This window comes from Bos mutus, chromosome 3 (assembly GCF_027580195.1).
Source record: "Bos mutus isolate GX-2022 chromosome 3, NWIPB_WYAK_1.1, whole genome shotgun sequence".
NCBI lineage: Eukaryota > Metazoa > Chordata > Mammalia > Artiodactyla > Bovidae > Bos > Bos mutus.
Window position 1 is genome coordinate 104,543,974 of NC_091619.1, and position 13,881 is coordinate 104,557,854.

The 13,881-nt window shown below is 43.8% G+C and overlaps 1 protein-coding gene across 9 annotated transcripts in view; it reads right to left on the bottom strand.

Annotated features, from left to right (window-relative positions):
- MACF1 (microtubule actin crosslinking factor 1) overlaps positions 1-13,881 on the bottom strand; it is a 337,029-nt gene that overhangs the window by 188,883 nt on the left and 134,265 nt on the right. For 5 of the 9 annotated variants that reach the window (XM_070368376.1, XM_070368368.1, XM_070368372.1 and 2 more), the window contains exons 3-6: positions 10,852-10,941; positions 8,335-8,430; positions 6,203-6,280; positions 2,439-2,531 (exon numbers count right to left, since the gene is read on the bottom strand). In XM_070368376.1, the coding sequence (XP_070224477.1) occupies positions 2,439-2,531; positions 6,203-6,280; positions 8,335-8,430; positions 10,852-10,941 (357 nt within the window). The remainder of the gene's footprint in view (positions 1-2,438; positions 2,532-6,202; positions 6,281-8,334; positions 8,431-10,851; positions 10,942-13,881) is intronic. The other 4 variants (XM_070368375.1, XM_070368374.1, XM_070368377.1 and 1 more) reach the window with 1 other exon arrangement.

Sequence of the window (13,881 nt, forward strand, 5' to 3'; positions counted from 1 at the left end):
TAATCAAGCTTAACATGATGAAAAGACAGACAGCAGACATTCTGATGTGCATTCTGATGTGCAACACCACCATCCTTGCCCTGCCCCAGCACAAAAAAGGGAACCTGAGTATGATTCAGCCTCAGGTCTAGATCCAAAGCACCAGTTTACGGACAATACAGAAGTTTGGAGGAGACTGTTAGAAAATATCCAGAGACGCCACCAGCATCTTTCCATAAACTGCACAGGACAAAAGACCGATTTCTTTAACAAACAGTTAAGGGGACAAAAAGAGGAGAAGAGAAGTTTAATGCAATGTGTGGACTTTGGATTCAAACAAGCCATTTTTAAAATGAGATAATTGGGGAAATCTAAACACTGCTTAGATATTCAATGATTTTAAGAAATCACTGATTTTTACAGTGCTATAATTTTGTGCTTTGCTTAAATGAAGAACCTTTCAGAGATACACACTGAAACACTTGCAGATGAAATTATATGATGTCTGGGACTCCTTTCAAAATAACCTACTGGAGGGTTTGATGAATGGATCAGGAAACAGACAGTGTAACGCTGCCCATGAGTTAGTGACTGGTGAGCTACGTGATGAGTATATGGTAGTTCTATACGATTTTCTCTGCATTTATAAATGTTTGAAAATTTTCATAAAATTTTAAAGAGAGAGAATTCTAGAACATTTTCTTAATGGCATATTCAGTTAAGGAACATTATCCCCATATCTTCTGTCCCAGGAAAAGTTTAACTAGCCAATTCAGTTTTCATTTCTTGGCCCCTGAATTTCCCTTCTGCTGAGTGAGTGAGTTAGTTGCAGTCAGGAGAAAGGGAGACACAGCAGACAGATTCCTCTTACCTCACAGCTACAGGATAGCATTGGTGTCTCAAAGTGAAAGGTGGTTTGTGGCATACAAACAACCAAAAAGATTCCTCTAAAACAGCCCGCTGTTCATAAGAGTGCCAAGGGGATAATGCTATGAAAACTCAACAAAGTTCTTGTTCCAACCCTGCCAAGGCACACTTGCCAAATTCATGTTCCTGGTTATCCCTATATCCGAAGCATGCCTGAGGACACCCTGTGGTTCCACAAAAACACATGTTACCTCCACGCTTTCCTAAGCCTACTTATGCTGCAGATTGTCAGCAGCGGCTCCAAACCAGAGCCCCAAGAAATTTTAATCCCTGAGTTCTCAGAAGTTCTCAGATTCTCAGGAATTCTGGGACACCTGCTGTTCTGCATTCACCCAGCAGGTGGCGCTGACTCCCCAACTGGGACATCACAGCCACACTGACCTTGGAGGCAGCGCCTTGAGTGAGGTATTTATAAAAGCCTTCTTTTCCCACCTGCTCAAGAAGTGATCCCTGTCATCTATTAGCCTTGCATACAGCAGTTGGGTATTCGAGAGTTGTCTGAGAAATAGTTTTGTTAAGTTGAGCTAACGTGATTCAAGATAGTCTTTTTTATAAAAATAGGGCTGTGACTTTCCAATAGTATCTAGACTTGAAGAGGATTTGCCTTAGGGAGGAGGAACAGGAAGGCTGTGTGACCATGTGAACACTACCAAGATGCCACTGTTCTTGGGTGTGATGGATGCTACAAGCACATATACCAAGGTGCTTGCTATGAACTGAATGTTTGTGTCCCCTCGAAACTCATATATTGAAGCCATAATAGCCCTGATGTGATGCTATCTGAAGGTGCGGTCTTTTAAGAGGTAATTAGATTTAGATGAGGTCAGGAGAGTGGAGCCTCCATAATGGGATTAATGCCCTTATAAAAAGTTGAAGGGACATGAGATCTCTTTCTGTGCATGCATGCCCCAAGGAAAGGTCACCTAAGGATATAACCAGGAAGAGGGCCCTCACCAAGGAGCCAACCATGCTAGCACCCTGATCTCAGACTTCAGCCTACAGAACTATGAGAAGCGAATGCTTGCTGCAAACCACCCAGCCTGCGGTGTTTCACTACAGCAGCCCAACCTGACTAAGACAGTGCTACAATTAACCAGGCTTGTTTAACATCATTAGAGACGAAGAAAAGGCTACATCAAAGCAGGATTATAAGGCTTCACTCCACCCTTCCTGAGCAACAAATCCAACATCTCTCCTCATCCCTCACATTCTGAGTCCCCAGAGAGCCAGTTTTGACTCAGCTGAGCAGACTGCTAATAACCAGATTGTCAGTGCCAAAGCCACAGCATAAACAGGTGAAAAATCCCCCTTCATCATGCAAATGATGAGGAAGTTCTTGGTTTACACTGCAACAGCGTTGCCTCCAGGCCAATGCTCCTCTTCCTTTACAGCTCCTGCTCTGCCCCACTCCCTCATTCACTGACAAATACAGAGAAGGAAGGCTCAGTGTGCCCGTGGAAAGCACAGCAATCTCTAGCTCTGTCCAGGCCATGTCCAAACTGAGCACCAGGACCCCAGACCACAGACCCTACCTGGAAGTGCAAGATAATGGTCCAGATCAGGCCGAGGGTCAGCTTGGGGTTGCCATCTGTGATGTCGTCGTTGCGAATATTCACTAGTTTCACCTGAAAAAGAAACGAAAGCTGGTCTGACAGCTCTGCAACTTTGTTTTGATTTCATTTTTTATAGATTTTCATTATTCATACGTCAGTTAATTTTTTTTTTTTTTGGTGTACAGCTTGAGTTTTCACTATGTATAGATTTGTGTTAACAACCACTATAATCAGGGTAACAAAACAGGAGCATCAACCCCAAAAGGTGGGACTTTGTGCAGTTAAATCCTGCCTTCACCCCTAAATCCTGGCAACCACTGATCTGTTCCCAGCGTTGCTTTACCCAGAATGTCATATAAATGGTGTCCCAGAGTATGTAATCTTCAGATCCTGGCTTTTTTGCACTCAGCACAATGGCCATGAGATTCCCATCCACGTTGCTGCCTGGAGCAATAGCCTGCCCCTTTCCACTGTGGAGGAGTATTCCTGTATATCTGTATACCTTATACCTGTATTCTACACACAATAGTTATCCACTCCTCTACTGAAGGAATCTGGGTTGTTTCCATGTTGGGGCAGTTATGAATAAAGCTCTTATATTCATGTACAGTTTTTTTGTGTGAGCACATGTTTTCATTTCTCTAGGGTAAATTCCTAGGAGTGGGACTGCTGGGTCATATGGTATACGTTTAGCTTTGTAAGAAACTGCCAACAATTTTCCAGCATGATTGTACCATTTTGCAATCCCACCAGCAAAGCAATTTCACAAGCACTTGCTATTGTGAGCTGCTTTTTAATTAAGTCTTCCCAGTCCTTTTTCTTCTCTCTTTCTTATTTTTTCAAGGTTGTGAGAGAGAGAGAGAGATCTGCCTCCTGTCCCTCACCGGTCTCTGGCCTGTCCCACCTATTCCCCTCCTCCCACAGCACCTGTCTTACTCCTAAAATCTCATTCCAGCAACACGATGTACACAGACACACAGGTCCTTCCCCCACCAGGGTGACCAACCATCCCTGTGTGCTGGAGACTGAGGGATTTCCTGGGACAGGGGCCTTTCAGAGTGTCCTAGGAAAACCAGCCTATTTCCACCTCCACCCCGTGAGTCTCTGTCATACCCTCACGGAGCTCCTGACAACCGTGACAACTGCCCTGAAGCTGCCCTTCCTTTGTCTCTTCATCTGAACCGAAACCTTCATGTACTCAAGACCTCAAGCAGCATCCTCACTTCTCCTTACACTATGGTGACTGGTGCTGTAGACTGAATGCGGTGTCCCTCCAAAATTCATAGGTTAAATCCTAACACCCAATCCGAAGGCATCTGGAGGTGGGACCTTTTGGGGGTGACGGAGGAGCCTGGTAGGCTGCAGTCCATGGGGTCGCGAAGAGTTGGGCACGACTGAGCGACTTCACTTTGACTTTTCACTTTCATGCATTGGAGAAGGAAATGGCAACCCACTCCAGTGTTCTTGCCTGGAGAATCCCAGGGACGGGGGAGCCTGGTGGGCTGCTGTCTATGGGGTCGCACAGAGTCGGACACGACTGAAGCGACCTAGCAGCAGCAGCAGGTCTTAAGGGAATGGGATTAGTATCTTTATAAAAGAGACCCAGAAAACTCCCTTGACCTTCCCATCACATGAGGACACTGCTAAAAGCAGTCTCGGAACCAGGACCTCACCAGACACCAAATCTGCCTCCCTCTTGGACTTCTGTAGAACTATGAGAAATGAATTTCTACTGTTTATAAGCCATCCGGGCCACGATATTTTGATACAGCAGCCTGAATGACCAAGACACTGGGCAAGTTCTTCCCCTTTCCTGTATCTCTGTCTCCTCTTCTGTACCCTGGGAGCAGGAGGCTCTGCTTCCTGCCTCAGTGCAGGTCTTCTCATCACTCACGGCCCACAGCTGGCAGGCTGGCAGCATCAGCCAAGTCCAGTTCCCCCGCCCCACCTCCAGCAGCTTTCCCCGTGGATTCTGAATACCTCCTTAGCCAAGCCACCTTCCAGTGTCTGCCAATCCATTCCTTGGAGACCTCACACCTAACTCCTACCCTCCCTACCTCATCTTCTGCCATCTTTCTTGGCAATTTTGGCATCACCTCGATGACCCAGGTGCCGTCCCATCTGTATAACTCGTCTGCCTTCCCACTTCAGATGACTTTCATTTTGCTCTGCTTTGGACACTTGCACAGCGACAATCTCACCATCACCGAGAACTGCTCCAGGGTTCCTTCTGCCCTTCTCTGTGTCCAAGGTTCATGGCTCACACTTTTATTATATCCTAGTAACCAATCTACTCTCCATCCTTATTGAGGCTTCTAGCTAATCAATCCTTTTCAGTTTACCTTGACCATTAAGGCCCTCTCTGGTTTTCTCTAACTCTACACACAGACATTCCAAGGATGCTTTCTCTAGTCCCCTGAACACTTCAACCTCTAACTCTCCTACCACTGATTTCAACAAATATTTATTAAGTGTCAATTATGGACCATTCATTACGACAGGTGATGAAGATAAAAGGTTAAGTAAGATCACATTCTCTGTCCCCACGGGCCTACAAAGCATTACAGCAAACAAAGAAATAATAATAAAGTCATAAGTGTTATGTTAGAAGCAAACAGCTATGGGAGTGCATAGAAAGAGAATTTCCCAAGTTAATGAGAATTACCGCTAAGAGTGGCAAACATGAACTAACTCCGAAAATACGCACACCACGTCATGTCGCCGTGAGCAGAGCTGGTGCCTGGCAACTGTGGCTATACCAGATCTTTCCAAACAGCTCCCTAGGCAGATGAACTCTGACTCCCTCATCCATCCACTTTCCTCCCCTCCACAAACCTTCTCTGTATTTTTATCCCTCCTTCCTTCCTCCTCACTGTACCTCAGAAGAGGCATTTTTCCTTTCCTTTTCAAAGAAGTTACATCAGCTGTGCTCTGGATCTCATCTCTCAATCGCTGGACTTGGTTCCATCAATTAGGGAGTCAAGGAAAGAAGGACGCTGTGTAGAGAGCAGCATGAAAGGAGCATTTAAAGTGCCCAGGAGGCCTGGGTGGGAGTCCCAGGTGCTCTCTCACGTCTGTGACTAGGGCAGGTCATTTCTCAGTTTCCGTTCGTAGGAAATGAAAAGGCTGGACTAGCGATCTCCAAGGCGCCTTCCAGGGCTACCCTGCTCTGAGCCATACTCCTCACTCTCATTCTGTTCTGTTCTCTTCACTAGCTTCTCCTATGTCTAAAAGTGTGCTTCTGTCTTCCTTCCTTCTTATCTAGGGCGGGAACAGATTCTTTACTAAACACTGCTCTGCTCTGTTGAGCCTGGTCTCTGAGGTCACCAATGCTGCACAGCTGAGAGCTTCCCCTCCAGCCCCACGCACCATTCAACCAGCCTGACATCCCCTCATCCAGTTCTCATGATGATGAAGCACTCTGGTGTCCCCTCTCCTAGATGATGTACCTTTTCCCATCTTCTTTGCCGGTTTATTTCTCATCTTCCGTTTGGCCTCCACCTGAGTGGAGGTGAGTCAATCTTTCGCATCTTGCTCTTCTTTAAGACTTTACCTCTAAGACAGGCCACACAGTCTTTGTAAGATTTGTTCAGACACAATACAGCTGCTCACTAGCAAGCAAGACTCAGAACTGTATCAGTTGGATTTACTGAAGACTTATCAGGGGCAATGAGAACGTCCCTGAACAGGGACCCGACGCCAACTTTCCCTGGCAGAGTGGGGGACACACGGGACGCTCTTACCTGTCGCTGCTTTAGGAAGTCCAGGGCAATCTGCACGTTCTGCAGCCTGTGAAAACGCATCCTGCCCTTCTCCCGGGGCTGCAAACAAACAAACAAAAGGGATGTTTGTTTCAGCGACACCAATTTACCCAGGCAGATCCCTTTCTGCTTTCATTTCAAGAACTAAAAGACCACAAAGAGTTCCCACGACTGAAGCCAGGCGTGGGAGCGTCACACAAAGCACCCCTCCAGGCAGGACCTGTGTGAGTTTTCACCATGCTCGCTGAGGCCCCCAACGCCTCGTTTACCACTCAGATCCCCGTGAACACACGGCACGTTTGAATGCAAATGCTGAAGCAGTGCCGCAGCTTCTCTACAGGTTCCTCTGCAGCCATATGTGGCAGAACTCGATTCTGGATGTGAGGTTAATGCAAACAAAGATTTGGCTCTATGGCTCCCAGAACCACAGTTAAATGTTACTGTAAGCAAAGGGTAAAAGGCCTAATTACAGGTTGCTCAGTAATGGACAGTGCCAACCATATTACAACCTGGCAAAAGAAACTACAGGTAGTCAATTTTACGCTAGGGAATGAGAAGTTACACATGCTCAGTAAGTGAAAAAATCTAAAATGGAAGGCAGGAGTCAAGAAGCAACCTATTTCCTAGGAAGACAAAGTAGGAAAGCCACCTTTTACTCCAGTTTGAAATACCCAGAGCAAACAAGACCTCCACGGTGTAGGGTTCTTCAACACAGAACTCCAAAGAAAGGTATTTCCTGCCAGCCGCTCAATCCTGGATGTCACACGAGCCACAGTGGAGAGCCCACCTCCACCCAGCGCCTCTGGTGTCGCTCCACCCAGGTGGGTGTCGCCAGCGCCCACCTCCCGGATCCAAGGCTCAAGTCCTATCTATCCAAAAGTGCGTGGAAGCTGTTTCTCCAGTGAGCACAGGCAGGGATGGCTATCTACGTCTGGAGTGTCTTCTCCTGCTTACTTTCCAATGGTTCCCCCCTCCAGTACAATTGGGACTAAGATATCACTCTCACTAGATCATACCCAATTCATTTATAAATATCAAAATGTTACTAACTAAAGGCCAATAAAATACAAGGTAGCTCTGTTGTGGGCACCTGCACAGAGGAAACACTGCCCCAGGTTGATGGGCAAAAAGTAACTCGACACGTGGAGGGACGGGGTGGAAGCATCTCTGAGGGGGTCCCTCAATCCTTCTAAGCAAAACTTCCAAACCAGGGTAATTGACAGAGAAGGTGAGGCCTCTCTGTGCAATAGGATAACTTTGTAAGTTAGAGTGTTAGGAAAAACCTTCTTAGTAAGAATCTCTTCTCAGTCATTCCAGCTGAACTAATTGTGAATATGGCTTAGAAGATGACAGAGCCTGTGAAACCGAAGATGCTAAGGCAATTGGAGGTGAGATCAATGAGATGAAAAGATGACTTTAAGAGGACAGGGAATGGGGACACTGCCTGATCTCTATTTCCGGAGAAAAATCACAGGCTGTAATTAGGGTCTGCAAGCAGAAAATGGCCCTCCTACACACTCTAATCTTTACGCCTAAGTACTCCCCACCAAAAATACCCTTGAGAACATGCAAGTTAAATCCCTGTCCTCTATAGCAACTAGAGATGTTATTGACGAAGGCAGAGTATCCCCATGCAGTGAGTGGTTTGCAAACAACAGGCTCTTTTGAAAACAAATGACACGGTGTGTGCTGAGAACCTGGAAGCCAGAGAGGTGGCGAGCAAGTCTCCGTTAGTCTGGAGTGTGGAGTCAGAAGGAGCAACTGACATGCTGTCAACTAAGCTTTCCACAGTTCTGCAATCTAGACTCAGACAACACAGCAAGGCCACCAGAAAGGCATGGGTCTCCAGTTACAACCGGACTTGACGCTGCCAAACATCATTATTCTTTTTGTGCCAGCTACTCGCAGATAAGCAAAACAATTCCCACCCTGGGATCATCTAACAGTGGCACGAGGCACAATTAGTTTTAACCACTTTCTTTGGGACCCAAATTCCCAGGTGGACAGGGAAGAAGGCAATTCGTAAGTGAGCTACTTGGGGACCTAGAGAACCCCAAACCCTCTGATGGCCCTGCAGCGCCGTCTGGGATGCTGGTGTCCCCAGGAGGACCTACGACATCATCATCATCTTCCTCCTCCTGCTCCTCGCTGTTTGCACGGCGCCAGGAGGGCATGCTCACCAGGCGGAGGGTCTTCAGCCCTGCCGGCTCCTTTGGCCACCAACCAAGGCAGAGACGTGACAGAGTTAGCAGGAAATTCACAACATATAAATGAAAAGGAACGCAGGAAAAAAAAAAAGATGAAAATAAATATGAAAATACCCTCCCACCTCCACAAAGATGCAAAACAAAATTAAGACCAGAACAGATGGTTATACTGAACACTTCTTATGTTGAAACACAGCTTTAACTCTCCACAGGCCATCCATTCTCCCTACTTTTGTGAATCAAGTAAGGGAGAATGCATGATGAGAATATGCATATGAAAGAGATATTTGGGTGGTTTCTGGTGAAAAGATGATTATTTTACAACTATCTCCATAAACACCTGTAGGTCTTCAAAGGCTAGGGAAAGAAATCAGATAGGAGTGGCTTTAACCTGTTCTGTAAGCAACATCACTGAAAAGGATCACTTTTCAATATAAAATCACTACAAGTTCATCAAATATACCAGCCAAATTGCCCAAAATATAATTTCGTGAGCACTTTTAAGTCCAACACAGTGAAAGTAAAATTCTGATTACTTAGGAGATTTATAAATGAGGGCCAGAGAAGAACCAGAATTCATATGTACTGGCTATGTCAACAAAAGCATCTGTCAATTTTAGGCCATTAAAAATTATTATTTAAAAAAAAAAAAGAAAAGAAACCAAAACAAAGGACCCCAGGAAAGCCAAGCTCAATCCTGGAAGAAGCTGACTATTACTTAGGGAGAGAAATCTAACGTGTCAAATCCTGCTCTAGAATTCACCAAAGACAGAGAGTGTGCCGGCTCCCTCCATAGATTGCTTGAGCCGTGCTCCTCTCCAGGGCGCACCTCTCACAGGTGTCTCCACACTCAGCCCTGGCCTTTTCTAAACGAAAAAGCATGCTGTCTATAACACTCTAGACAGAGCAGGAGCTGCACAGAATCACAGGCTCAAGTTAGGCTCCCACATGTGAAACAACGAGCCCATGGTGAGGCCACGCTGATCCCTTCAACAAAGTGAGGACAAGAGCTGATAAGCCAAGAGGTTTGGACAGGCTTTGTCCTCAGACAGGTAACTGTTTCCATAAGCCACATTTAATACATATGGGGAGGATGCAGGCGTATCTAATTATCCAAGGAGCCCAGATGTACAGCATCTGGGGCTATGCTCAGACATCAACTTCAGCTCTTCTTCAAACCTGTGACAGACAATGAATTCCAGAAGGGAGGAAGTTAGGCCGTTTGGGAAACAATGACTCTAAACACCTGGGCTTTTACATGTAAATCTCAGCTCTTTGTTGAATATAGAAAATAAAGTAATTCACAGTAGAAGGAAAAATAGGAGGAATCTGTGTAGACTAGAAATAACACTGTAGGAAGAAAAACACGCCTTATTAAAAAATCTTAAAGCGAGAATCTACTATTCCTGAAATACTAGCATGTATAAATAGATAAAGAACAAGGAGAAAGCATGCAAATATAAAAGTAATAGAACCAATACCGGATTCCATCAAGAAAGTAGAATTTTTTTAAAAGAATTAAAAAAAAGAAATAAGAATATATGACAAATCAGGTTAAATTAAAATGAACTTATATCATTTGTGGCATCTGGTCCCATCACTACATGGGAAATAGATGGGGAAACAGAGGAAACAGTGTCAGACTTTATTTTCTGGGCTCCAAAATCACTGCAGATGGTGAATGCAGCCATGAAATTAAAAGACATTTACTCCTTGGAAGGAAAGTTATAACCAACCTAGATAGCATATTCAAAAGCAGAGACATTACTTTGCCAACAAAGGTCCGTCTAGTCAAGGCTATGATTTTTCCAGTGATCATGTATGGATGTGAGAGTTGGACTATGAAGAAAGCTGAGAGCCGAAGAATTGATGCTTTTGAACTGTGGTGTTGGAGAAGACTCTTGAGAGTCCCTTGGACTGCAAGGAGATCCAACCAGTCCATTCTAAAGGAGATCAGCCCTAGGTGTTCTTTGGAAGGAATGATGCTAAAGCTGATACTCCAGTACTTTGGCCACCTCATGCAAAGAGTTGATTCAATGGAAAAGACTCTGATGCTGGGAGGGATTGGGGGCAGGAGGAAAAGGGGATGACAGAGGATGAGATGGCTGGATGGCATCACTGACTCGATGGACATGAGTCTGAGTGAACTCCGGGAGATGGTGATGGACAGGGAGGCCTGGTGTGCTGCGATTCATGGGGTCGCAAAGAGTTGGACACAACTGAGCGACTGAACTGAACTGAATTGGTATCATTTGTAAAGCATTAAGTCTGAGTTAGAAATAAAGTCCAGCAATCACCTCTTCTACTTTTTCCTCCCATGTAACAGAAGTGACAGCCACCTCCCCAGCACTCAACACGATGGACCTATATCATTAATAGGGCCACACCTGGGAAGTCACCCATTAGGAGGAGAGAGAAGCTCACCAGTTTGATGCCCGAGAGGACCTCCAGCAGAGAGATCAGGTTATGGCCATCCCGCAGGTCTTCATAAAGGTCATTTATGTGCTTGCGGACCTGCGTGTGAGAGCAAAACAAGACTGATTTTTATTTGATCTTGAATTATTTTATTATCCACACAAGTGCTTATGGTTCTTTGTAAACACAAATTAAATAATTTGAAACCGAAAACAATAAACAATTCAGGAATATTCAGGTTGGAATACAATACATATGAGATGGTAACACTTAACAGAGGCTTGTATGTGTTTTTTCAAATTGACGCCAGATCTATTACATACTCCAGTCAACCCTGAACAATATTCCATAAAGTTTGGCCAAGTCTTGATCATCCCGAAATATCTCAGGAATTATTATGGACAAAAATATGATACAACAGCCAGTGATGGACACATGAGACCTGTCAGAGTCAGTAAAGCCCTCCAGAGTGCTACAAAGGAAATCAAAATGCTAGACACTCAGCGTTCCATGGAGTGTAGCTTTAATTTAACCCCTTTTTTACCCAATACTTATAAATAAATAAATAGTGAATTTGAGAATTCTTTTCCTTTGGGGAAAAATAATTCTAATTTTGGAACTGAAACTATGAAAAAACAAATATCACTTTAGACAAATGCGTGGGTAATGTCAAACACTAAATGCTTTAGATGTTATCTCACCTACCTCTAACATCTATAAGGTGGGCATTATTATATTACACATTATTACTATTATTATTATATTATGCCTATTTTACATATGAGGAAACGAGGCACAAAGAGGTTAAGTAACTTGCCTAAGGTCAAAACTAAGTGGAAAAACCGGCCTCAGTTTCATCTTTCTGATTTTAGCCTTTGCCATTACTACAAGGCTTTGTAATCAGCCATAATCTCATTCTATTTATTTAATCCAAACAACTGCCCTGCGAAGTCCTATTTCATAAGAGAAACTGAGGAAGCTGAGAAACTGAGGAAGCTAAGCCTCTGAGAAGTTACGGTCACACAACTTTAGGACGTGGCTAATATGACTGATTTGTTCCAAGTCTAGTGACACCTTCACTGAGTGTTGCATAAACAGAATCAGAAGACTAGTGGAAATTATAAGAAGGAAGACCCTTTACAATATACATAACTTTCTAGGCAACAAGAGAAAGGGTTACTCTAGAAGTAGTGGATTTCTAGTCACTGGAGTTTTTCAAGCAAGGGCTGGGATACTGGGATTTCTACATTCACATGGAAGCCTGAACTGTAAGTCCTTTCCAACTGTAATATTCTAGCATTCAAAACTGAGAATCTGAAAAGACAAAGACTGGAAACATCTTGGTGGACTTCCTAGAAGAGAAAGGACCTGAAGGATTCGAAAATGTTTGATAGAGAAAGAGGATGGGAAAATCACAAAAAGACTCCTAAGTAGGACGGTGGAAATATGAAGGATACACATGTTTGTACCTGTACATGAAGGACTAATAAGCTGACAGACAGATAACCCAATCGGAGAAAATAGTTCATCATGAGTTGAATAATAGCTTTCAAATCTTTAAAGAATATTTCTTTAACTTTTTTTGTGATATTGACAATGACACGACACACTTTTTAGTTTAATCTTCAATATTAACATTTTCTCCCTCACTTTCTTAAGTTTAGACAATAAATGAAACAATACATGTAGCTCAAACTTATACCACTTATTCATATCCATGGTGTAAATACTCTTCCCATGACCGATTTCAAGCTATTAACATAGAATCACTAAAAGCGATGTTGGGGAGAGATGTACAGTAGCACACCAATACACAGGATTTCCATCAGAAAGAGACAACAGATATAATTAACCTCAAGAGCACAGATGATAACAATGTAGTAAGTATCTAAGAAGAAATGAATTTTGAGTATTTATTACCTTCATTTTAAATATAATTTAAGTGTAAGTTTATATAATTTAACATCATCATGGCTGTGCTTAGAAAATAGCTCACAAGACTCCTGAACATTCACTATTCGGCTCTCACAAGGCCACGAAAGCTGGCTCGAACATATGGGTGGCTCTAAAATCTTAAGACTCCTCCCTCAAGTGGGTCCAAGGGTTCAAGCTTGGGGCCTGGGACAAGCACACTGCACCACTCACAGAAATTAGCAGGTCATAAGGGTTGGAAAGGGAGTTGGTTTTGACAAGTTCAATTTTAAATATGCTGAGTTTAAAACAACAGCAAAGGAGCTACAGATGGAAATGTTCTTGAAGCAGCTGGAAATACCAGAATCCAATCCGGGTCAGCTGAGAACTCAAGTTTAGAAGTCATATGCATTGAGGTGCTAGCTAAACACATGGGAAATGTTGGGCTTTCTGGGTTGGGGCAAAAAGAAAAAAACAAGAGTGCTAAGGACTGAGCCTGAGGGAATAGCCGAAATTAGAAGGCAGGAGATGGGAAAGCAATCGACAAAGGGCAGGGCGGATGGGGAAAGGCAGTGGAAGAGTCAGGCAACAAGCAAGGGAGCAACGTCGAGGAAGCGATCACCACCAGTATCCGACGCTACAGGACAAGGAGGAGGAAGACTAGGAAGCAGTTTCTGAGTTTTCTGACAAATCAGAGGGCTTTTGTGAGAATGATTTTCTAGAAAGTGGGGGGATGGAAGTCAGATTACAAACAGACAAATAGAAGATTTTTAAATGTCAGAAATTATTAAATACTAGATATTAAGGGTTAAGAAGAGAAGAGACAATAATGAGCGATTTATTTTTGGCAGCTAAGACCTGAATACAGGGCATAAAAATCGGGAGTGGTCAAGGAGTAATTATTTAAATAAATTATATAGGGCTGTGAACCAGATGAGATCATGTTCTCAATGGGACACCAAACACCACAGAGAGCTGAAAAGAAAAAGGAGGCACTTAAAATGCAAAGGTTAGTTTTACATCAAAGCTCCAATGTTTCCTTCTGAAAATTCCAGTTAAGTTTTATGCCTGTGAATAGTAAAGTTGAACCTTACAAGAAATTTAGATGAGAACTAGCTTACTGTGTTT